General features: G+C 37.2%; 1 protein-coding gene across 12 annotated transcripts in view; it reads right to left on the bottom strand.

Moving 5' to 3' along the window:
- HDAC9 (histone deacetylase 9) overlaps window positions 1-24,442 on the bottom strand; it is a 456,338-nt gene that overhangs the window by 174,009 nt on the left and 257,887 nt on the right. For 8 of the 12 annotated variants that reach the window (XM_036399060.2, XM_036399107.2, XM_036399099.2 and 5 more), the window contains 4 exons: window positions 22,876-22,923; window positions 22,228-22,438; window positions 21,599-21,816; window positions 13,052-13,321 (listed from right to left, as the gene is read on the bottom strand). In XM_036399060.2, coding sequence (XP_036254953.1) covers window positions 13,052-13,321; window positions 21,599-21,816; window positions 22,228-22,438; window positions 22,876-22,923 — 747 coding nt within the window. Of the gene's footprint in view, window positions 1-10,749; window positions 13,322-21,598; window positions 21,817-22,227; window positions 22,439-22,875; window positions 22,924-24,442 lie in introns of those variants that run through there. The other 4 variants (XM_036399068.2, XM_036399076.2, XM_036399085.2 and 1 more) reach the window with 2 other exon arrangements.

Here is a 24,442-nt window from a genome sequence, read left to right as displayed (position 1 = left end):
TCACACTACTGAAGCCAATCCAGTATCTTTTTTGGGGGGAGGGGAGGAGATAGGGGATAAGGGGAATGTTCTCCAAACCGCCAGCCTATTAAGTTTTTCTTGGACTTCCTCTGGTTTCTTTTCTGTAGAGCTGTCATCAACACTTGCTAAGTTACAGCATGCTAAAGACTCACACAGTGAGTTATGTTTTTTCTAGAATTGCAAAGACACATGTGCTGCTTGTGTACACCTTCATGCACAAACCTAAATACCTATGTGTATCTACACAAAATTCAATAAAATGTATAGTAGTGAAGGCAATTCCTGTATAATATTCTTTATGAAGTCCTTTGGTCAAGAAGCATGTAAATATATGAACTGTTACAGGAGGAGACTGGAATATATGCCCACACCTGTTAAGTAAGTGGGAAGTAGTGTCATCTAGTGGTTAGCTCAAAGCTAAAGGGGACAGGAGCTCTAATTCAGCACACAGTAAACAACGTTTTTAATTCTTGCATTGCTGTACTGTGAACCTTAGAGGAAATAAGTGTTACCGATTAGATCTCATTGATTCAGCTAGAAAACAGAGAAAAGTAAAGCCAGTTGGAGAAATATGAGAACTAAGTAAAACTGTTAAGTGGTCATTTTCCTTTTATGCATCCCATGTCATTCCATCAATTTTTCCCTCTGATGATGCAGACTTCTTCAGAGCATGTTCATAGGCCATCTACCCATCCTTTTCCACATTATATAGTTCAAAAACCACTCTGGCAGGATGCTGGCACACTACCGTATAAAGAAGTACATGGATTTATTGATGAACCATAATAACTGAAGTTTATTCAATAATTTAAAAAAATGTGATTTGGCATGTCTTTCTATATCTAGTAATACCTTATAAGATGGAATTTGTTTAAAAGATGGTTCTTATTCTTTCCTCATCTGACAACGTGATTTTTAAAAATAGTGTCCTCATACAGTCTTAAATACTTTTAGCATCACTTCTGGTTGCAGGAAATGGTAGAGTACTTGCTTACAAGTGAAGGAAGGGGTGGTGTTCAGCATATACTTAAGGATAAGTATGGGATTAATTTCTCTGTAGATTTGGGTTTTAGCATATGAATGGAGTACTCTATCTGCTCTTCAATTTTTGTCTAAAGACTTAAAGGTGTCACTTGCAGATATTTCTTACATAAAAATAACAGTATAGTGTTAACATAAAAGCTAACTTATACCTGGCTGCAGCAGTACTGGTATAAGTATTTGCTATGGAATCTGAATTAATTTCACCCATAACATTTTCATCTATTGAGATGAAAGAAACAAAAATCTACTGGAACTGTTGAATGAAGGGCTAACCATATTAGAAAGGAGCAGTTATAAACAGGACTTTTCCAGCTGCCCTTGCTAATAGGCAATTCTAAAATAACAGTGATGTGTGTCTTAGGTTTCTGCTAACAAAGCTGATTTCTGACCAGAAGGCTAGAGTATTCTTTTTCATCTATTAAGCCCTGAAAGTGACAGTTCTTCTTCATATCCCTAATATTTCCTTTTCAGCTCACCAAGGCCAAAATGTCATCTTCTCTTGTAAAACAAAGAATCAAAGCCAAATGGTTAAAATGCAAAGTTTTGGTTAAACAAACAGTCAGTATTTCAGTGGTTTTATCTGCAGCCTGCAGAGCAACTAAACAAAGCCAAGATATTGTCCATCTCTTTGACAGACAAAGAGCCTCAGAGGTCCAGAATGACATGCCTGGGGCTGGCACGTGATTAGAGTAATTAAATTAAATAGCAGGAAACATGTTTTCCATATGCCATTGCCTGGCCACACACAAACTGTAACAGTAAATCTTTTATATTACATTGGTTCAGGGAAATGTATAACCATTCTAAAAATGCATGATGCCCACAAAAATAAAAAGCATATAGTAGCATATTCAACAGGCTCCCTGGCTTTGGTCACCGGTCTAAAGTGCCAAAGAAGTTGATTCCTTATTTATTTATTTATTTATTTATTTATTTATTACTAAAGATGCAGTTTAAAATGCCCTGAGCATTCTCGATATATTACTGGATTTACAGTGGAGGGTACTGCTGATGCTCCAAATGAGGGGAGGGGGGAAAATCCTCCCACTAAAGTAAAGTGAACATTTTGGCTATCTTCCACATTGATATCCTAGCATATCTCTGTCAGTGTTCTACAAGGGTTAGGCAAGTTGTACATACTTAGATCATGTATTATAAAAGGAATTTTTTTTTCAGTTCTATTTTCTACAGCAGTATGAACTCACATTTCTTTTTTTTCATGGCCAGTTATTAGAAAAGCTAACGTGTTTATCCCTGCCATAATATAGTCAGAAGAATTGCTAGTCAGTGGGATCATCTGTCATCCTTGAATTGACTTGTCACTACACTATTAAGATCAACTAGAACATTTGCTAATCTATTTCTGACTCATCTTTCAGAGGTTGATGATGCCAAATCAAATCTCTGCTATTTCTGCTGTGTAATGACTTTGTACAATAGGGAAAGGCCACAATTCACTTTGGAAGAGCTGCTACAAAGCTGCTAAACATTTAAATGCCCAGTCCTTGGGTTTTTTAGGAGATGACATATAGAACACTTCCTATAAATGAGAGACTCTGAAGACTGAAAAATGCTCTTAATATGAAGATTATTAAGAATTCAGAGAAAGCCATTGCAGCAAAAAGATGTCCATTGAAAGTAAATTAAAAATGTAACTCACCCTTCCCTGATGAAATATATATTGGATAATTTCCTAAGCATTTCAGATATTCCATCTTCCCTTTATCCTTCTCCTTTACCCAGAAAACTCAGAGATGAAACAATGATAACTTCAGTATTTCTGATTTCAGATCCACCACTGAGCTATGGTATTAGGTTTATTAATTGAGTCTATTCTATCAAATCAAAATAAGAGCACCCAGCTGGAAAAAATAAATGTCAATTTATTTTTGAAAAGTAGTGTAAAAGATGATAAAACATTGATACTCTTGGTTCAATCTTTAGCAGTTAAAGTATTTCTCAATTTATTAAACTGCAATTCAAGATGTAGTCATAATGAAGAAACTGAGGCCTTTTTTCTTCTATTCCTTTGAATGCTTTCTTTAGTAATTAATCTCCATTGTTTGATCAGGAAAATTTGTGTTTAACAGTGAATCTAATTAAAGGAGACAACTATGGCAGGACAGCAAAGACCAGCAACTCATTTTGGTAGTAGCTGAGAGAGCATTTTTTTTAACCTTTCTTTAACTGTCTGAACTCTTCTCTTCCCTGAAACGATCAGTGCACTTTAACTTAAATTATTTAGCCTGAAGTTTCTATGCAGTGGGTTAAACCAATCAGTTAAAAGGCAAAGAAGTTAAACCCTCCTACCATGCTGCCTTTTGAGAACTAGGACAATGGAAAAAGGACTTTGTAGCAGGTAGAAATCTGGAAGTAATGTCATCCTTCCCAGGAAAGGCCAGAGTTGTTCTTTGAGGGAAAGAGGGCTCTCAAGCCCAACTACCAGATGTCTGTAACATGTTTTACTGCTGCTGCTTCACCTCCTCTATCTCCCATCAGCATTCCTCACCATGCCATCCCACAGCATTGCCTGAGAGAGGAGGACACCCTGGAATCTGCCCTCCTTGCTCCACAACTGGCCTTTGGCCTCCAGCCACTGCACCTCCCCTGCCTGGAGCCAGCCCTGCCAGGGCTTGGCCAAGCACGTGTGAAGCAAGGGTAGCTAAAGGCTCACAGCCCTCCCCTCACACCTTCTGATCGTCAGAAATGGGTCAAATCTGGAGAACTTGCCTGGGTTCTGGGCTGGTACACCAGAGGATACCTGCATGGATAGGCATGGGAGGGAAATGGGTCTGGAGAAGCTTCTGGGTAGGAGTTAATCACTGAAGGGGAAAAACACTGTGGTAGCTTTGGGAATAATTGTTCTTTTGATTTTGCAGCCCTGCCTTTCACCTTTTGGTGCTTTTCCAGCATTACCCCTTTTAGGGACACAAGCTTTATGCTGTGAGGAGCCTCCATCCCTGTGAACCACCTAGCTACTTCAGTGGCACAGTGTGGAGAGAACTTGGTAGCATTTCTTTGCTCTTATAATGCTATCCTGTACTTAGACCTATGAAATCCAGTCCTGTGGATTCTGCCAACATTAGACACTCAGTTTTGCCCTTGGTGAACTACTCAGACCAAACAGCTTGGACAGTTTAATTTTTTTCTGTTCTAGCTCTTATTCCTTGTTTCAAAGGACTGCTGTAAGCCTTGAAGACCTCCTCCAGCACAGCACTTTTCAGAAGCTATGCAACACAGGGATTGAGCACAGCACCAGTACTGACTGCCAGTTGTTCACTGATGATGCCAGAGCACTGTAACAGAGATCTGCAGAGAAGGCAATGCCTGAGGAGTGAGTCTGGTTTCCAATAAGAGTCAAGTTGTGGGGCTGCTTTCCAGCTTCTCTTTCTGCACAGAGTATCTCTGCTGTGCAGTCAGCTGCATGGCTTGAAATCTCCTTGCTGTATTAGGCCCAAATTCTTAGTTTAATGGATGAACTTTTTAACACAGAAGAGCAAAAACACAGATATATATATATATATATATATATATATATATATATATATATATATATATATATATATATATATATGTCCTTCTTGACATCAATTTTTGTTTCATTTACAGGATTCTGCAGGTTTAATGCAACTGATCTCAGTGGAATTGTGTCCCTGCTTTCCAAATTGCCAAATCCTTCTCCAGTTATAAAGCCCTCACCAGAAAAATCTTTTCAATACTTAGCATGTGTATTATAGCAGAAGAAAGAAAAAAATAAGAAATGCCTAGAAAATAGGACTTCATGAATAAGAAGTTGCTATGCATCAAACATTAAGTGTCCTGCCTTGTGATTTCCTTAAGTACTAGCTGAAGTAACCATGCAGTAGACACAGTAGAGCTGATCCTGGTAAAACAGCTGAGTAAAGATCTTGGTAAAGATACTGATCCTGGTAAAGAGCTTCAAAACTTTTTCTCATCTAATGTACCTAACCCACAGCTACTTTAAGTAGCTGTCTATTAGTTCATATTCAGCCTTTTGGGGTGACACTAAATGTGCACAATCAGTAAGACAGAGAACCAAACACTCACTTCTATCACTGACCAGCTAGGTTTCACAGTATCCTTTCAAACTCACTTGTCCTTTCAATGATCCACTCACTTGTTGCCTCTGGGACTGTGTTCTGATGACCAAAATTCTGAAGGAAACTGTGTTGTGGAACTGTTTCTCAGTTGTGACCACCTGCATCTCACCTTTACAACAGCAGCTTCACAAATGCTGTGCTCCTGTGGGTCTGACATCCCACCAGGCTGACCCCACTGCATTCCATGCCAACTGATTTCACAGCCTGAAAGCATTTTGAAAGCCACTAAAAGAAGAACTTGAAAATTGATGGGCTTTGAGTAATTTCATTAAAAGATGGAGGGAAAGGGCCAGAGAGGTGAAAGAAAGGGTTACTTCTTTTACAGGAGGGTCTAAGCTACTATAACAGTGACATATAATGGTATCTAACTTGAAAGCAGTCAATGGACTTGAGAAAATGAGCAGCCTGCCTGGTTAGTGCATTATCCATCAACACAGGTAAGGAAAAGTCCCCATGCTAATTCTCAGTCTCTTGCTGTGGGAATAGTTCTTGCTCCTGTTCCTTTTTTCTTGCTGGTCCTGAGCTGCCTGTGTTTCTGTGTTCTGAGCTTGCCTGAGAAGGGATTGTTATAAAAAAATCTCCCTCACACAGCACAAAGGGTAATGCTGTGCATATTTTAACTGAATAATTAGCATCCTTAGTGAGACCTAATTACCTGCAGAAAGGGCCAAATCAGAACTGATGTCAGGTGTCCCTGGACTGAACGTGGGCTGATGGTACCTGTATTGAGCACTCCCATTTTCACTTCTGTCAGAAATGGTAGGAGATTTAAAGCTCTCTGTATAAAGTCAGTAGCTTCAGAAAACTGAAATATTAGCAGAAACTTATGGGAAACTATGACAAAAGACCTCTACAAATTTAGATAAATGGTGAAAGCCAGGAAGTTTTAGAAAGCAAGGAAGATGCTAAGAGATGTGCTGTTGGATTTGAGTGCCTTTGATACCCTAAGACAAGGTGTCAAAGTGGCTGAGAAATGAGGAAAACCAGTCACCACCTGTCCCTGTGTGCAGTCATGTAGTTGAGTGATGGAATTATGGTCTCTGATGTGTAGTAACTCTTCAGCTTCTATTTTCAGTAGAGCAAGATCTAGGAGAACAAGCCTTAGAAGAACCTGGTCTCAATAGGTGTCCCTCTGTGCACAGCAGGAGAGAATTTCCCAACAGTGCTTCTGTCCTGTGCTCCTTCTGGGTCTGTTCAGGAACAGAGATCTGCTTTAAAAATCTGCAGTCTGCCACCTAAAAACTATCACACTGCTCTTATTGATGGGAGCAAAAAGCAAAGACTAAGGAAGGAGTATGAGATTGAATCCTCCAAGCTGCTTTACAGAGAACCTAAGCAAAGCCTTCTCAAGCCCTTGACATTGCTGCATTGCTGCAATCTCATAGCTGTAACTTTCACAAGCCCTTTTACTGAGGAAACACAGGCAGGAGGAACAGAAACACCTCCTTGGTCTCCTGGGGATCCAAGGGTCACAGGCCAGAACATGAGAGGAGACAGATTATGCACTGCTGCTTTCTGCATTAGAGCACCTATGTCTCCAAGGCATTTGGGCTGAGCTGCACTTCCAGGACATTTAACAACATAGTTTTATGAAGATTTAGCCAGCAATATACTGAGGAGTGCATTAACTCAGTCTAATATTTTAAAGGAAGGAGAAAAATGAAAACTCGTGCGTGTGTACATACTAATGTCTAACAGTGAGAAAGACATTCCAAGGTCAAACAGAATTCTTTCCAAAATGAAGCATTTAAAGAAGAAACTTTCCAAGAACACATAATCCTCTTCAATGACAATATTAATGAAACTCTGTGCTGTAGGATACAGGAAATTATAAACTGCCCAAAGGTTTGAAATTAATATCATCTAACTGTCAAAATATGCAGTGATAATTACTGGGATATAGACTTGGAGGCTTTTGATTCACGCTAGTTATGTAGCCCTCATTAAGGAATTTTGCCTAGTGGTGTCCTGACATTCTGCTTTCTCAGACAAACGGGAGAAATAAGAAAAGTATCAAGGTGCTATATCCTAAGTATTTGAAAGAGGAAAACAAGCATAAAAACTTGTATCTAATAATAAATATAAAGGAGTGTCAACATTAGTCCATGAAGGTATCAACAAAATAAAATAAATTTAATACACTGTAATGGTACATATTCAGGCAGACAATTCAGTTAATTAGTTTTATGATAAAATAAGTGTTATTGCCTTCTGTAACTGGAAGTTTACATTACTAGACAAAAAAATATATTGGCAATTATTAAGGTTAACAGATTTGGAGCTTTCTTAAAAAAAGAATAATTTTCCCATCTAACTGGGGATGGGAAAGTATATTTACTTGAGAAAGAATAATTACTTGTAATTATTCACATTATTGTGCACTTTCACATAGAATTAGCATACAAAAAATAATTCTTCCTGTAACACAGTTTTTAAAGACCACAGTTAGAAATGAACAGGCCCTTAAGAATAAGGCTGAGAACAAGCAGGCTAAATATTAAGAGGCTTCCCTGCATGTAGAGAAATGAAAAATTTTCACAAAATAAATCCAGCTAGACAGCACTCCACCTCCTTGCTCCATCTACACTATGTATGTTCTTAGAAATCATAGAGCCAGCTTGTGTTTTGTAGGAGTTATATCAGGACTGTGCACTCACAGACTTGAGGAAGGGCAGGAAGGTGCAAGGTTAGTGTCTCTTACTGGCTGCAAAGTTAAAGGAAACAGCTAAGGCAGCCTACAAAAAAAGAGATGAATTGAGCTAAGACTGCAGTGGCAATCTAATTTAGGAGGGAGGAGAGGGGAGGGCAGGTTTATTTATAAGTCTGACATTGTTCAAAACTTACATTTCCATTTATCCTACCCTTCCCAGCACTTCTCAAGGGCAAAAATGCTGTAACCATCCTGGAAGGATCAAGTGTACAGAGTACACTTTTAACATCATATCCTCCAGACCATCTCCCTCATATTGTAAGGCTATGTACCATTAACAATCAATACAGTAACTTCAAGATAGCTATGGAAAATAAAGTCAAACAAATGCAACAAAGACTCCATGACCACATTCAAAACATCTTATTCAGTTAATTAAGGCAGTGGATCACTTACAAGTATCTGGTCTGTCAAAACAACTCTAGTGACTAAGGCCCCCATTATCAGAGCAAATCACATTGCTGAATGATTTCAAGTTAATAAAGGGGACTCCTTTCAACCCTTAGCTGCTGCCTAAGTAATCCTTGGGTGGCTGACAGAGACGTGTGTGCTCACAGGTAGCCGGGGAAGTTGTCCTGTACCGCCTAGATGAGCTATGGGACCACAATCAAAACAAGCAGGAGTGTGACACAAGCTCAGCAAATGGGGACAGAAACTGGGACATGCCTTAAGGATGCACCTTCCCAATCCAGTGTGTGTGTGTGTGTGAGTAGGGCATGGCTGAGGAACCCAGATTTACCACTGGCTAGGCAGTTTCAGCTAATCCTATATTTTACCTTTAAATCTTAATCTAAATTAACGTGAATTAGAGGAGAGAAAAAAAAAAAAAAAAAGCAAATGCAAAGCAGAAAGCCTCTCAGATAGAGCAGTAAAATTCCACAAAAATAACTTGTATTATTCCTCTAGCCCAGAGCAGATAATTTCATCCAGGATGCTCTTCTTCTGTTTGACTAACCAGTAATTCAGCAGATGGTGTTCTAAACTATATTCTTCCACTGAGAAATGAGGTACAGAAGCTCCATTGCCACCCAGATGATGGGAACTGCATAAGGAAATCAGAAACTAAACAAATAAATGAAAATCAAACAAACATTTCTTAAGTGGATAAGTAGGACATGCTGCTAGTAGGACAGAATACAATAAGGAAATTAACTTGGCTTAGCTAATTTTGGCTGCAAATTGCAAAGTGTTCATAAGGGGGAGAAATAAGTAAACAATTTTAGATAGCTGCTTGGGACTAATGTTAATAGATTTTTACCTCAGAATTCCAGTGAAGATAAAAACAGGGTATAGTTGGCTTAAGTAACATGGAGTAAGTCTTAGTGATCTTGATGATAATGAAGATGGAATGAAGATAGTGCACAAATGAGTGGTGGTAGTGTCTGAAGTGCTCGTGCTTTGCTGAGGCATTCAGCTTTTAATCCTATTTTGTTAATGCCAGAAGATGACATAAAGGGTAAAGTTACAGTATCTATAGTCCAGTAATGTGTGTCTGAGTACATAAATATTATGATGGATTTTCCTTCATTTATTAGCAATTACTTCCAAATTGTCACCTATCAGCTAGATTGGCTTTAGTTTTTGCACAATGGGACAGAATAAACACATACAGTTAAAAAAAAAGAGATGTACATCATTCTGGGAAGAAAATAAGATATGTGAATTGTATTTTATTATTATTAGTTTCTTCATTAAGGGTGCTTTGATGCATAGTAAATACTTCAGAAAAAAAAAAATCTAGGTGCTGTCTCCAACACAGGAATGTTGTAAACTAAAAAAATTTATGGCTGGTCTTCTAATTCTAACACAGGTATTTAAACAAAAGGGAACTAAATAAAATCCCTGTTATGAAAGCATGATTTACTTAAAGACATATGATTCTAAATACCCTATAAACAATAAGGCAAGAAGTACAATGTTACACTATTAATGCTTATTTAAAGATTTCCTCAGCTAAAACTTGATCTTTTATCTATTTTTGGGAGTTGTATTACTGATGAAACATTACGCTGCTGCTGTAGCAGTGAAAATAATTGAATTTGATTTACAGAACTATTTGTTCTTACACACTTACGCTGTTGAAACATAGATTTTATTCTAGTTAAAATTATGCCAGAATCAAAGCTGCAGAGAGCATTTGGAAATGAAATGAACAGTTACAAGAACTACAATGCAATAGTTTTCTAAACTCTTTTGGTAGTAATAATTAATGTACTGTAGCAACAGGGATTGTTATGCAGTACGAGCTCTCTCTCTGTAAAGCCTAAGCAAAGTTCAGGAAATGTCACAAAGTTATGTAATATCTCATGGAAGTTCTCTACATTAGGACTTCACTGTCTCATGCAGTTGCTTTAAAGTCTGCCAAGCTCATGGATTCCCTCTCTCTCAGCTTATTTACAGATGGACTTTAGTTTTGCAAAGGTCTTGATGAATACCGAAGAGGTCAGTACAAGCACATTTTCAGATAAGGGGTCCAGGCAGGTTTTAGAAATGTCATGTAAATTATTACAGTTCAACTGAATTTTGGATAATTAGAAGCTGAGAAACTGGAATCCACTTTTAGCTTTCCTGTATGGTATGATCACATGTTTGAGACAGATGCCATGATGGGAAAATGAGCATGCATCAATACTATTCCACATTCACTAAAACTTATAATGGCTGATGTAGAATAAAACAAGAGACCAAAAAGAGAGACTTTGTGTAATTATTGTAAGAATAGTGTAATAAAAAACCTTGCTCCTTAAAGTTTAATTTGTTTTGACAATGCGTAGCAAACATATTTGATTGTACAAAGCAAAACCACCACTAAGTTACCAAATTTACACAAAGTCAAATATCTGGAAGGGGATCTTTTAAAAAAAACTTTATTTGAGAAAGGAAAAGACTTATATCAGAAGGCAAAAAAAGGGAACATACAAACAGAATATATTTACAACACAAAATGAGATCACCTCTAAGGGTGTAAATTATAATAAATACAGTAGATTTAAAATGTAAGAGACAATAATCAATTAGAAATGTGGTTGCTTAAACCCAGTTTTCCTTTTCACTGGTTCCAGGTAGTTTCTCTTATTTTAATTTTATCCAAATTTGAAAGAATCTGAAATTAAAGTACACTAATGTATTGGGGTTTCTCACCTGAATGATGTTATAAAAATATCTTTTGTCTTCTGTGAATACACTTCTTTCAAGTGATATTGTACAAAACTCTTCTCAATTGCAAATTTCTCCCCAAATGTATTTTAAAAGATGCACTATCCCTTTTTGATGAAGCTGAAGTCACTGAAGTCAGATTTCAAAGAAAATTAAAAATATACAGAATGGGAAACACATATAATTTCACTTTTATAGCCTTCACTTTTTGAATGTAAATGTAATTTTTTTTATCCAGGATGGAGAAAGATTTCTCTTCAAATATGAAGCCCACATAAAAATCACCTGTGTTTTTCTCAATTAAATCTTTTTCTATCTATTAAGGACTTCTGTGTTAAGAGCAACTATTTAGAAGTTTGTTCGGAGATCTACTAGGAAAAAGGATAATGTATCTTTAGAAGTTGCAACATTTTAGAAGAGCTTGAATAATATTAGAACATAATGTAAACAACACATGCTAATAACATATTTTAGAGCAATTTCTACGTTTGGCAAAACAACTATCTCTTTTGAAACTGGATACTGCACCTTTAAATACCTCAGCTTTAGAAATATAAATATTTTTAATAGAAAAAAAACCTGACAAGGAGTCCAGGTCAGTTTGGGATTATCCATATTAAAGGGGATCTTAATACAATGAATCTTTAACTAGCTTAACAAAAGTAAACCTATAAAACAAGGTAAACATATCAAAAGGGAATATGAAGGAAATGTTTCACTGGAAAGCTTCCTTAACAATTTCCCTACTTGCTTTGTTATTTTCTTTGACAATAAATCAATTCATAGAGTGCCTTTAAAAACAGAGGGAGCGCTGCCCCGTCCCCCCTGCCCCGCATTCCTCAGCACATGAATCACTTGGGCTTCCTGTTTCCATAAGGCATTTCCTGCCCCCCCCTTCCCAAAATCACTTTTCTGCAGGAGAACAGCAGGGACCTGACAAAGTATCGACTTAAATAAACAGGGCCTTGCACTGCACCCAGCCCTGCTCTGCTGACTCTGAGGGATGGACCGGGATGCAGCTCGCGGGCTGCACACACGACTGCGCCTTTCAACTCCGCCTGAAGCTCCCAGACAAGCTGAACCTGCCTTTTGTCAAGGTGGCATTTTATGCACAGTTGTTATTTTAGGATTTGTCCATGAGACTCCGTTGCAAAGGTTATGAGATATTGTAAAATTAGTCATCATTTTAAAAAAACAAACAAGTGATTGGATATCAGATGATAATGATAACAGTTCTGTGCTTGCCGTGCAATGTCCTAATAACTGACTGGAACAACCTAATGCTGCGTTTTGCTTCTGACCAGTACTTGCATCTGCTGCATTTAAGGAAGCCTCTGTGGACATTATCATCAAATAAAACAGAATGAAAAATTAACCAAGCAGTGCAAAAAAGAAAACAATGCAATTTTAAAACAGTGCCTTGCCTTGCCTCTTTATATCCACCTTGTACTTTTCTCTAAATTAACTTTATACACCAGCCTGAGACCACCAAGATAGCAGTCAGTACCTGTCTACTGGGGAAAAAGAATACCCTAACATTAACAGTGTTCAAGACTATAGTATGATACAATATATACAGACAGTTGAAAGCAGAATTCAGAGGATTCAAAATCAGAAAAATGTTTCATCAATCAGGTCTGGAAACTAATTCCATCGATTGCTGATTTCAACAGGCTAGGTGATACGAGTTCTCTTTCACTAGGACTAAGCGATGTAATTCTGGGCTAATACAATGTCTATCAGCTATTACTCAAAGATTTATGTAGCATGATTGATTGCAACAGATATTTTCTCAATTAGTGGCCATAAGAATGAGCTTCACTATGTTTTCAAGTGTACATACAACACTTCTGCATTTGTTAAATTCTTCGAGCAGTAAATCAGGATTTGCTAGCTCAGTGAACCAAAACACAATTGCTTATCAAAACCTAGAAAACGCACGTGATGTTCAGATAATAACCTTAATAACAAATCCTGGAGCTAAATCTTTGCCTATTACCTGTTGCATAAAAGCAGCTTGCTCCCCAGATTCCATTTGCTGGGTTTGAACATCCTCATCACTGTCCAGTGGCTCCTCTTTGACTTTCACAGCCCCCACCTGCTGTCCTATTCTGTCATCCACACCAGCACTGCTGCTCTCAGCCCTAACGCTGGCACTGCTGGCGGGAGCTCGCTCTTCCTGCATCGAGTGATCTCCATGAAGCTCTTCTTCAGCTTCCTCCAGGTGACTGCCAGGCTGCTTAAGCTGCTCAATGGACTTAGAAAGCATCTGGAAAGAGAAGAGGGGAACAAGCACTGACTCTTTTCACTGATGCCAAACATGAAGAAATACTAGATCTGCACAGATGAAATCAAAGTGTCCACAGCACACCCATGTAGCCATGCACCGTCAAAACACTGATGCATCCAGAAAAAAGAACAGAAGTCCCTAAGCAAAAGGCTTCTTTGTATTCTGCAGCAGAAAATACCATGTTTATAGATAATGAAAAACATGACACATCTGTTACACTGCTACAGCTGGTGAACTAGAGAAATTAGTCTTAGTCCTTCTTCAAACAAGAATGCAGAAATACCATCTTACAGTTAATTACCCACAACACAAAATAATAAAGGAATACTAAGATATAAGCAAACTAGTAATCTGGTTAATATTTTGGAATAGGCAAATTAGGGAATTTTCACACAAATATCTCTATCAATTAAAGTGTGAAGGCACTGAAAGCCAACAAAGGAGAAGTGGCAAAGAGCTGGTGTGAGTCCCCTGTTCTTTGGCACAAGGATACTACAAGCACGTCTGTCCATGACTGGAAGGACTACAGCCTTTGTGGTGCACTGCACAGGTATCCCAGTCCCAGCAACGATGATATAACACAGCTCCCAAGGCAACACCAGCTCCAGCCCATTAACTGCTATTTGAAAGCTCCGCGGAAGTGCCAGATGCCTGAGTGCTGCAATCATGTGCAGTTTGTGTTTTGCTGCTTAAGATGAAGCCAATGCATTCCAAAATTCTCCACATGCAGTCCAAAAAACAAAACTGAAAAAAATCCCCACTTTGTTGAAAGAGCCAGAAATCAGATACGTGAGTAAGAAGTTGCAGGGTTCAGTGAGTAAATTCAACTGGCCCACTCAATTTCAAGTATATACTGTTTTGTATCATTTAATTCAAATATCTTGAGAGGGAAAAAACACCTTTTATCTTTACTCTTACATACTTTCCTCTTCCCATCTGTCTCCCCCCAACCATCAATCATGTCTTTCAGACTGAATTTTAGCTGGTGTTATATACTCAATTACTGAGTATAAGAATGGTTGCAGGATGTCTGGTCTTGTCAGAAACCATGGACCATACAGTTTCATTCAACTTACTAGTGCATATAGAAAAATGCTGGGTTGTCATGTAAACTGTGTTCAAGAAGCTGCAGCTGGATTAAGGAAATCCAATGAAGTCAATAAGGACAGTTGAAAGATCAATTTATACAGTTCTGATTGATGTTCTGATGCATATGCCTCACATCAATGGAGAAACAAATTCCTCAGACGATGCCTGTCTGGCTATTGTCACAGCAAACCTTCATTTTTGAGGGGTAATGGGAGTTTATTGGCTTACTAAAAATAAACAAATAAAAAATCCCTCTTCATTACTGGAGTAACTGGCAAATCACAATGTGAGTACCCTGCATGCTGCAGGTGGCATGCCCTTACTGCTTCAACTGATGTGGAGAGTCTCCTTTCATTACACAGCATCTGAAAAATTTCTCAGATCAAACCTATAAATCTTTTCCAGTTGTTTCTCAGGGGATGACACTGACCAAGAAGGTACTAAATCTAGCTGCATGTAATCAGGTCAGGTACACTCCTTTCTATTATTATTATTATTATTATTATTATTATTATTATTATTATTATTATTATTATTGTTGTTGTTGTTGTTGTTGTTGTTGTTGTTGTTGTTGTTGTTGTTGTTGTTGTTGTTGTTAATTAGTTAACCATTTGTGGGGAGCCTTCCCCACTCCTCAAGCAGGAAGAGAAAAGCAGGTAAGGCTGCATGGCTGGCTGCAAGTGAGCAAATACAAGCTGAAACATCTGTGTGACAGATAATCATATAAACTACAAGAATCACTGAGGCTGATCCATCTGTAAACCATTCCCTGTGCCAGTTACTTGACACCAGGAGGGTTTTTCTGCAGGGAAGCCAAGAGAAAATGAATGCATGCCCACAGCAAAGTTAAGACACATATTTAGCTCATTACTGCTCTTCCTTCTTTTATGCTTTTTCACTTTTATGTCAGGCTTTTTCTTCTTTACGCTGCTGTATGGGTACAGATCTGCTGCTGAGCTTTCTGAGGCAGCACATGATGGACTGCAGTATAGAATCTATATATGGATCACCTTCAGACACTTCTTGCATGCAATCAGTGAAGAGAACAAGCACACCTAAGGGGGGCTGCAGAGAGTTAGAGTGGATTTTGTGTGCATTTCAATTTGCTGTGTTCCTGTTTTGGACCCTTCTCCCATGCTGTGGAACTCAGCAGGTGATTTGCTCCAGATTTCAGCAACCGAAGGAGATAAACAAATTAAATTTTCTAAAACTCTGTGAAATTAAAGTCTTTATATATTTACTCAATAGAGTTTAAAAGGTGCATTTATATTACCTTCTTTACTACAAAATTTTATTAAAAACATCCTTTCTACTGTGATTTTAACTAAGCCTCAGGCAAGGGGCTATGAGGCATTACAGTCATGTCTTCTCATATGCTGAAGCATGATCAAATTGCATGGATGGAATGGGGGGGACATGACCCAAAACCTGAAAATCCCTTCTACTGCTCAGCCTGCTAAGCCACAGCTGACTGCTCTCTCTGTATCACCACGATGCTTTCATGTTTGTTGAAGTTTTATTTAAAGAAAGCTTGGCCCCATCCTATTCCAGTAATTATACTAGTAGCATTACTGGACACCTTTAAGTCAGAAACATGTCACTTAAAATTATATCTCCTAGTGGTACTACTGTATCTGCAAACATGTGAAGATAGCAGTTTAGAGTCACTACTTCTATCTTCTCTATCTAAAAATGGGTTACACAGCAGAAGTGCTGCTCAGGTCCTTTCATTGCACAGCTGGATACTTCTGCTCACACTTAATGTTTAAACCTTTCACTTTAAACCCCCACTTGCCCTTTTTTTGTGACTTGATCTGTACCTATATGAAGGAATTTCTCCTAATTTTAATGCATTTCTTTTTATTTTGAAAAAGTAATTGCATAATCTGAGTTTTAGTAGGATTATATTTAAAAATAATAACAAAAAAATAGTTTATTTCCCTAATAAATTAAGGGTTGCAGATGTTGGTTATATTTTACCAGTATACTTTACTACTATCAACTATTCCAATTTAAGTGGTCACTAAAAAAATGTCTTCATGACAATACAGCCTATATATTTTTTGCTTTTATCTTCAGGAAATTAAGCTATAAGGGAAATGCATGAATCAAAGTAAATAGTATCAGCAGGAGAGGAAGTATGGACAGATATCAACTCCATTCTAAAACTGCAAGAGTCCAGTCAAAGAAAAAGATACCAAACTTATCCTAACCTGTTTGGTTGTACAGAAAAATGGAAGACTAAATAATCTGGACACTGCAATAGACCATTTTATAGTTCCTTCAGCTGCAGACCCTGTAATTTTCTCCTTTGAAATGATATGCACTTGTAAAATATAGTGTTTTAAATAAAATGTCTTTACAAAGAGACAAAATCATGAAGTCCTGCAGCAGCCAACCAACACATTTCCATCCTTGATTAATTGTTCTTTTTAAATTCATGACAGTAAAAACAACTTGGCACCTGCTTCCTGATGTCTCTGTTACTCTTGTAGGACCAATATATCTAAGGGATGTATTTATCTTTCAAAATCATTCTTCTGCATTACGACTTAAACATTAGCTCTCAATAAAGGAGAAAATGCTCTGGGCATGGTCCAGTTCCAAACAGACAACAGTTCCTTTTAGTTTTTTCCCAAATAATCCCCTGCTGTTACCAATGATTGTCTCTCACCTACAGAAGATGCTAGTCAGATTTGTAAGCTGCAAAGCCAAAACCTCAGTATAATATGTTTAATGAAGCTAGATTGATTTACTACTGCTGAACCTGGTCTTCCACCTTCCATTAAACATCATTCAGAGAAATGAATGGTCAATCTGGGGTTAACTGTATCTTTTCAATTTTCCTACTTGCAATAAATAATAGTTCTATTTTTTCATCAACATAAATTTCTGTATTATTTTAAAATTTTTATTAAGAGATATTGGTAAACTGTGAACACCATCTAAGTACTAATGAATATTCACTTCCTATATATTTTTTTACCTCACAGGCTTTCCTGGTCAGCAATTCCCTATTCAGAGATGCTTTAAACCAACCAACATCCTAGAATGAAAACTGAAATTCAGATGTTTCTTATATAAGCCTTAACATTATCCATACACCTCCCATAATTTAGAGTACATACCAACTACCCCATTATTCTACCCTTTACCTCTCCAATCCAGAGAATTTTACAATGGAAAACAAATTGCCAAAATGCTATGAATACACAACTTAAGAACACAAATAGGGTTCCTGCATTGCTCAAATAAAATCTTGGCCCCAGTGAAGACTTCAGCTTCAGTAGAGGCAGGCCTTATTCACCATACGTGGAAAAATAACTTCTAAAGACAGATGGCTTTGTTCATGTACTCTTCACATCATGGTTTCTGAAATTTTCTTAAATACAGACTTCTGCTAGGGCTTTGTATTTAGATTAGTTAAATCAAAATCCTAATTTTTTTCCTCTAAGTGGCCGGGTCAAAGCTTGGTAGGTACAGATATACACAATAATATCAAGATTTTATTTTTTTCTTTTTTGTAGTAGTGGTCTTTTGGTATCCAGTTGCACTAGTTTTAACTGGGGGTTTTGGACTTTGGTCTCCCTTTATTGAGCAGAATGAAGATCTGCAATGGTGATCAAAGGCGTTATGAGGAAATAAGCTGTCATTTGGACAGAAGTATATTAAAGCTGACAATGGCAAAGCTGGTCTTCCCTAAGACAAGCTGAGTTCAGGTTACTTCACATTCATTATTAATTCTGGGACAAGGGTTTTTACCTACTTTTGGAAGAGATGTCAACATTTGCAGAATGTTTTCAGAAGGTCAGTGTACTAGATCCCACAGGAATAAATGTCAGACTTCAGTGGAGACATATACCATTTCCCACATCAAAAGCCAGGCATCTGACAGCTGACCAGATATAATCCATAGGGGATCTCCTCTTTTCTAGTAAGGACAGAGGCACACCTTTTGGCAATGATTTGTTTCTTTTCAGAATGTAAATGATCCAGGGGAATCCTCTACCTCTGACCTATGTTAGATTTTGCTTGTTATCACCCTCACAGCAGCACTGGCTTGCTGCTGAAGTGCATTTTTACCTCACCAAAAAAAAAAAAAAGGTTTAAAGGTGTTTTTTTGTTTTTGTTTTTTGTTTTTTGTTTGTTTTTTTTTAATACAAGAGAAATGAAAGAACATTGGGGTGAGGAAAAGGTGGTTCTCTTCCTCTTTTTGTTATTGCATCTATAAGCCAGCCAAAGAGATCAGTCCAAAACCAGCTATCAGGGAGTGCTGACACATGCCCTGGCATCTTAGCTCGGGACAATGCTCAAATTGTGGGTTCAGTTGAATACTAAAGACTTAAGTATTTGAAGGCCTAAACATAAGAAATAAAATCTTAAGGGAAATAGAAAACAAAAAAGAAGACATTAATTTTCTCCAAGATATTGGTCAATTAGCATTTTACAGTCTTAACAGTTTAAAATGGTTCTGGTCTTTTATTACCAAAACCTTGGGCATTCCTTATTAAATGAAACTTATGCATTTTCCATGATTGAAAAGGCAGGACTTATAGGTATAAGTCCTGTGCAGATTTCATTATACAGCCCATGAATAGAAGAGTAAAGAATAGAAAAAAACAAGTTCCTATATTCACTTGATACATGCCCAAACTTATCCTAAGAAATAAAATATTTAGTTGCTTTCCTATCTGGTCTGGAATATCTACTGTTTAAAGTTTCAAATAACATAACTCTGCTTTGCAGAGTTTGATTGTAAAGCTGTGCAAATTATGTAATGAAAAAATAATTTCAACTGTGAACAGAGGCAAGTTTTAAGACTGAACAAAGTATATTCTATCACTCTAGCAGAGTTCAAAAACCTTATGTAGCCACAGGAGTTCAATCTGAACTTTTAGCTAAAGGGTTAAAAACACCTTTAAATTCACTATTTAAAAGCTACTCCATGATTTGATCTTTTTTTTCTCTCTCTTGTCCATTGGCTACCCTTAAATTCCAGTTTATAAAAATCAGGTTTTGCAAGTACATAAGGAAGCCCCCTGGCTTTCTGTGTCCTTGCAGAGGACAGACACATGGTTAGACCACTGACATTTTTCAGTACTGTTCTTCAAAATGTTTCTTCTGAGCATGGAGAAGAATCCAGATGCTGTAAACTTTAAAGTCTGATAAAACACATGCATCCTCAGAAAACCCACTGCTTCTCTGGCTGCAACATGATCTCATTCCTCCTCAGTCATTTGCTGCTCTGAGGAGTTACTGTGCTCCTGAAGAAGCCTGGTTGCTCTGGAGTAGGAGTAAAGAAGTCCAAGAAGCTCTTGGGGTAAAAGTAGGTTATGGAGGTTCAAGGCAGAGAGAGGCCTTAGGATAGGGCCACTCTGCATTTGTATATGGACTATACTGTACAGAATAAAAGCTAGATTCACCAGTTTTGTCTCCATCACAAAGAACCACGTGAGAATGAAGGCATATTTCAAGTATGAGAGGGAATTAGTCTCATTAGCATGTATTTTCACCGTAGTTCAACTGAAAAAAAAATACTGAAACAAGCATTATCATGAACAAACTCCAATCTTTTTCCTTCCTTATCCCATCTATCTCTGGAAAGATGCAATGCATTCCTAGTCCTATGTGATTAGAAATATATGATTATGTGCCTCAAGTTTCATTTTCATGCTGGGGACAAATGCTCATAATGCCACATCACATACCCCCAAATGCTATGGTAGAATTTATATCAATAACCATATTATCTAAGAAAAACACATCAGTGGGGTTCTTTGCTTTGTGAGGAATGCATGAATTTATGGGTTTGTAGTACAAAGACTCAGTACTTTATCAGTTAAAAAGTCTTTTTAGACAATTGAGGGAAGGTGAAATATTTTCAAAACCTGAGGCTATGAGATATACATATGCCATCTTGATTAAACATATGGAATGCATACTCAAAGAAAAGCCAACTGGAGTCCTAGTTGAGTAATCAAAACACCCAAGCTGAGAGGGGTTAACATGCAAGGATCAGCTCTGAACTTTGAAGTTTTCTGGTCTTCATTTTTCCTAATTAAGACAAGATTTAATAACCAAACCACTGTACAAAGTATGTACTTAAACTCTAGGTTTGTTTCTAATTTTGTTGGGAATTCTTAGTAGATTCCAAAGAATCAGTAAACCCTGGGAAATTCACCCAGTAAGTAAGGTGGATTGAATTTTTTTTCTAAGGTACAAGAACGGAACGTCCACTTTTCATCTTTTCTTCTTTGACATTGCCTCGCCTCTTATATATAGTTATTGAGTAACACTAAAACAAAAGAAGACAAGTAAAGGTATGTAATTAAATGTTTGTAATAGTAGTGAAGCTTCAGTATACAAATTGTGGAAATCTGTGTACTAAGTGCGGAAAAATGTTCTCCAAATAAAAACATGCAATTACTTGCATATCTAATTTCAGAGAAGGTAGCAACTTGATTTTTTGTAGAATTATTGCTTCCTGATAAATCTACTTAGAATATGTTGCTCTTTGTTTATTAATGGATGTTCCCTTTTCTTCTTTCCCTTGCCCCTGCTCAGAATAAGGTGTTACTGTACAGGGAATCTTGTACTACACATTTCAACTCTGTCTCAGACACCAGGACATGTTTCTTTTTATCCTTGTATGGTAATTTTAGATCACCATACAGGTAGAAAACTTTCATGCTACTCACAGAGAAAAGTCAGTTTGATAAATACTGATTAAAAATTTATCCAGATGTTCAGTAAGCTTCACATATAAACCCATCAATGTAATAAGCTGATTTGAGTTCAAATGAGTTATCTACTTATGCAACATTCTAGTCTCCAGTAAGACAAGTTTTAATACAATTCAAAAGCAGCAAGTGGAGTCATTGCTGCAGCTCAGAAGTACACATCAATTTTTAAGACATAATTTACCATTCAACAGTAAAACACTTGTCAGGTAAAATGGTAAGCAACTCTATTTTGTTGAATTGTAGCCTATTTCAGAACCTTAAAATTAAGATCCATAAAAATGTACATATCAACTATGCATAAACAAAAAAGATACTCTAGCAAAAACCTCTCTATTGTCTGTGATGACATGGTGCCAATAACTAACTTTTGGTCTTAGTTTTTCATCTTTAAATTTATTGGAAATTCTTTACTTTGGGAACTCACCTTATTCATGTGGATCTGCTGCTGGTACTGTTTCTGCTTCTCCAAAAATTGCTGATGTTGCTGCTGGATGACCAGCTGGGCCAAAGTACTCTGAGGAAGAGGAGCAGACTGGGTTCTGTTCAGTGGCCTGTGACGAGGCAGTTTGTGGGCAGCTCTTATGCCAGGTGAGACTCTCTCCTTTGCTGCTAAAGGAGACTGTGGATGAAGAGGAACCGCTCCTGCAAAACAGGGACATTTCACTCCGCTGTGAAAAACAACCAAATAATAGTTCTAACAGGAAAGAAAGCTTTCAGTAAGAAGAGGGGTGTATATTGCAGAACTCTGCATCTGCACTGATGCAGTGGGACGTGTATCACGTGCCTCGCCATGCTGGGAAGTTCAGCTGCTAGAAAAGAATGTGATGAAGTAATCATTTTCTCTTTTCTGTAATCATTGAATTCTTTCAGGCTAACAGACTGGAACAGAATCACTAAAAGGGAAAACAAAGATGCTATCCTTTTTTCTTTCACCCTTCCACATTTCCCAAGAGTTAGGATGTGTGGTATTTGTATTACCGTATTTAGTTTAAACTGAACACAAATGTCATTAAAAACATCTTAAATTAGTATTGCCGGAGCTTTGATCATTACCAGTCACAAGAAGTTTTTGCTGTCTCATTTGCTCTTTCAGTAACAGATGCTGCAAGAGAGCTTGGTGGCTGCTGTTTGGCTTTCCCTCCATAGCAATGTGAGGATGAGTTGATGATGGAGGAATGTTTCCTCCATACTGTCCAGCCAAGGCCACTCCTTGTCTAAGTGGCGGGGTCTCCCCTTTCTGCTTTTCCTTGAACGACGACGAAGCCTGTCAAAGAACAACAGCATTGGTAACTGCTTCCCAGAGAAGTAAATGGCCATTTATACCTCCCCTTGATTAGATGGTCTTATGTCTTCATGAACACATACAGGAGAAAAGGTTAACATCCCTATCTTACATTTTGACTATGAGATAAGAAGGAAGAACATGCCAGTTAAATGTAATGCTGTGAGAAACTGAGTACTGAAACCAGTTGAAAAAAATCAGCAATAAGAGCCAAAGCATAAGGAATTACTAGTTAGAACATTATTAATGCAAGGACGGGAGCTATCCTTAAAATTCCTAAAGAACTTTGCACAGCCTCCTACACAGGAAACTAGAGGATCAGGGGAAATAGTTTGCATTGAGTTTGAAATAGGCAAGGCTAGGTTTTCCACATAACTTTCCATCACACAGTAAGCCAATCAGCAAAACAAAACAGTTACCTGTAGTAGTGGGAAGCTAATACTTTTCCTGGAGCACTCCCTGACTCCCTGAAGGACAGCACAAATATAAGTTTTACCCTTTGCAAAATAAACTTATACATTTAAACTCTCATCTAGGTATGTAGCATTCTGAAATGCCTTATAAATTGCACAGTTATCAATTTAAACCTTTTGGAAGTTTTGGCCCTTCATAATTGCAAATGTACTTTATATTACTTTGTTCTTTGCCTATTTAAAAAAAATCTTGAAATAGTAGTTCAAGCAGAATAACAATTCTTACAGCAAGAATAATAACCTAACAGAAATATGCACGTTGAGGCTTGCAGATAACCACTTATGGTAAGTCATAGTAAAAACAGCATCTCTGATAGTAGGAATTCCATTAAATTCTAAAATAAGGTTTTCACCAATTTTTTTTTTTTTGGTGTATGCTTACTTCACACTGCTATCTCCCTCCCCTGAAAAACAAACACCAAAGTAAGCTTTACATTCATTTTGCAACTGCTCATTCTAGTAACAGAAATAAACATTACTTTTATAAATCAATCCCTTTGTTTTTTCTAATGCCAGAAGTAATATTTGGTGCTAGATGGCCACATCAAAAGCTTATAAGATTTGAGTGAGCAAATGAAACATATTTTCATTTCTTTTTAATGTTATAAATTTACTTTGAAGCTAGTTGAAGCTAGTTATACTCTTGTGAAATAACTAAGAAATTTTTGATGATATCCTCTGAGAAAGTAAGCATTACTTTTCATGATGTTCAATTTTTCCATCCTTCAAAAACAATAATTTGCTAATATTTCTAGAGAACTGATTTCAGGCTTACATAATTTTCTTTGCAAGGTTCTGTACCTGATGTTAAAATGCTAGATTGCAGCAATACATTGCTGCTAAGAACAGTAAAAGTATTGAAAAAGCCATAAAATAACATGGAACTTTGACTTGAACTTCATTTAGCACTGGAATTAAGTAGCATTATTACAAACCATTGTGGATTGTACAGATTTAATATTTTTTTTACCTCCGCTGAAATCTGTGCTTACAACCCCTAATTTCTTCATAGGAGTTACCAACTCCCACACTGTTAGAACCACCACATATCAGTATTTTTACTTTGTTGTTGTTGTTGGAAAGCAGGTAAATTTTGACCTGCTTTAAATTTTGGAAGTAGCAAAATTTTCAGGTATTTTACTGAGCTACAGGAATGCTACATTCTTCTACAACATTCCAGCTCATTTTAAGTCATTACTGGAATCTCATAAAAAAGTTACAGGTAAAAATTATCATATAATTTAAACTTTTATACTAAATAATCTCCTCATATACTTCTTGCCACATCTGAAATCTGTTATCTGGCATAAATGCAACGCACATGGCCTGTACTTAGCTAAGATCCACAATGGCACTTGTTTATTTGAGATCAAGAATGAATATTGCTTTCAAGTTGTGCCCAATGCACAGAGAGGTCTGGTTCCTAACCTGAATTCCTTGTGTTCCAAAATGCTAAAAAGATAAAGAGAACAATCAGAAAGTAGGTTTTCTGGAAGCAAACCTATGCAGGAAG

The sequence above is a fragment of the Molothrus ater genome, chromosome 1, assembly GCF_012460135.2.
Source record: "Molothrus ater isolate BHLD 08-10-18 breed brown headed cowbird chromosome 1, BPBGC_Mater_1.1, whole genome shotgun sequence".
Classification (NCBI taxonomy): Eukaryota; Metazoa; Chordata; class Aves; order Passeriformes; family Icteridae; genus Molothrus; species Molothrus ater.
Note: the sequence above shows the minus strand (reverse complement) of the source record. Positions and strands in the feature narration are given on the sequence as shown.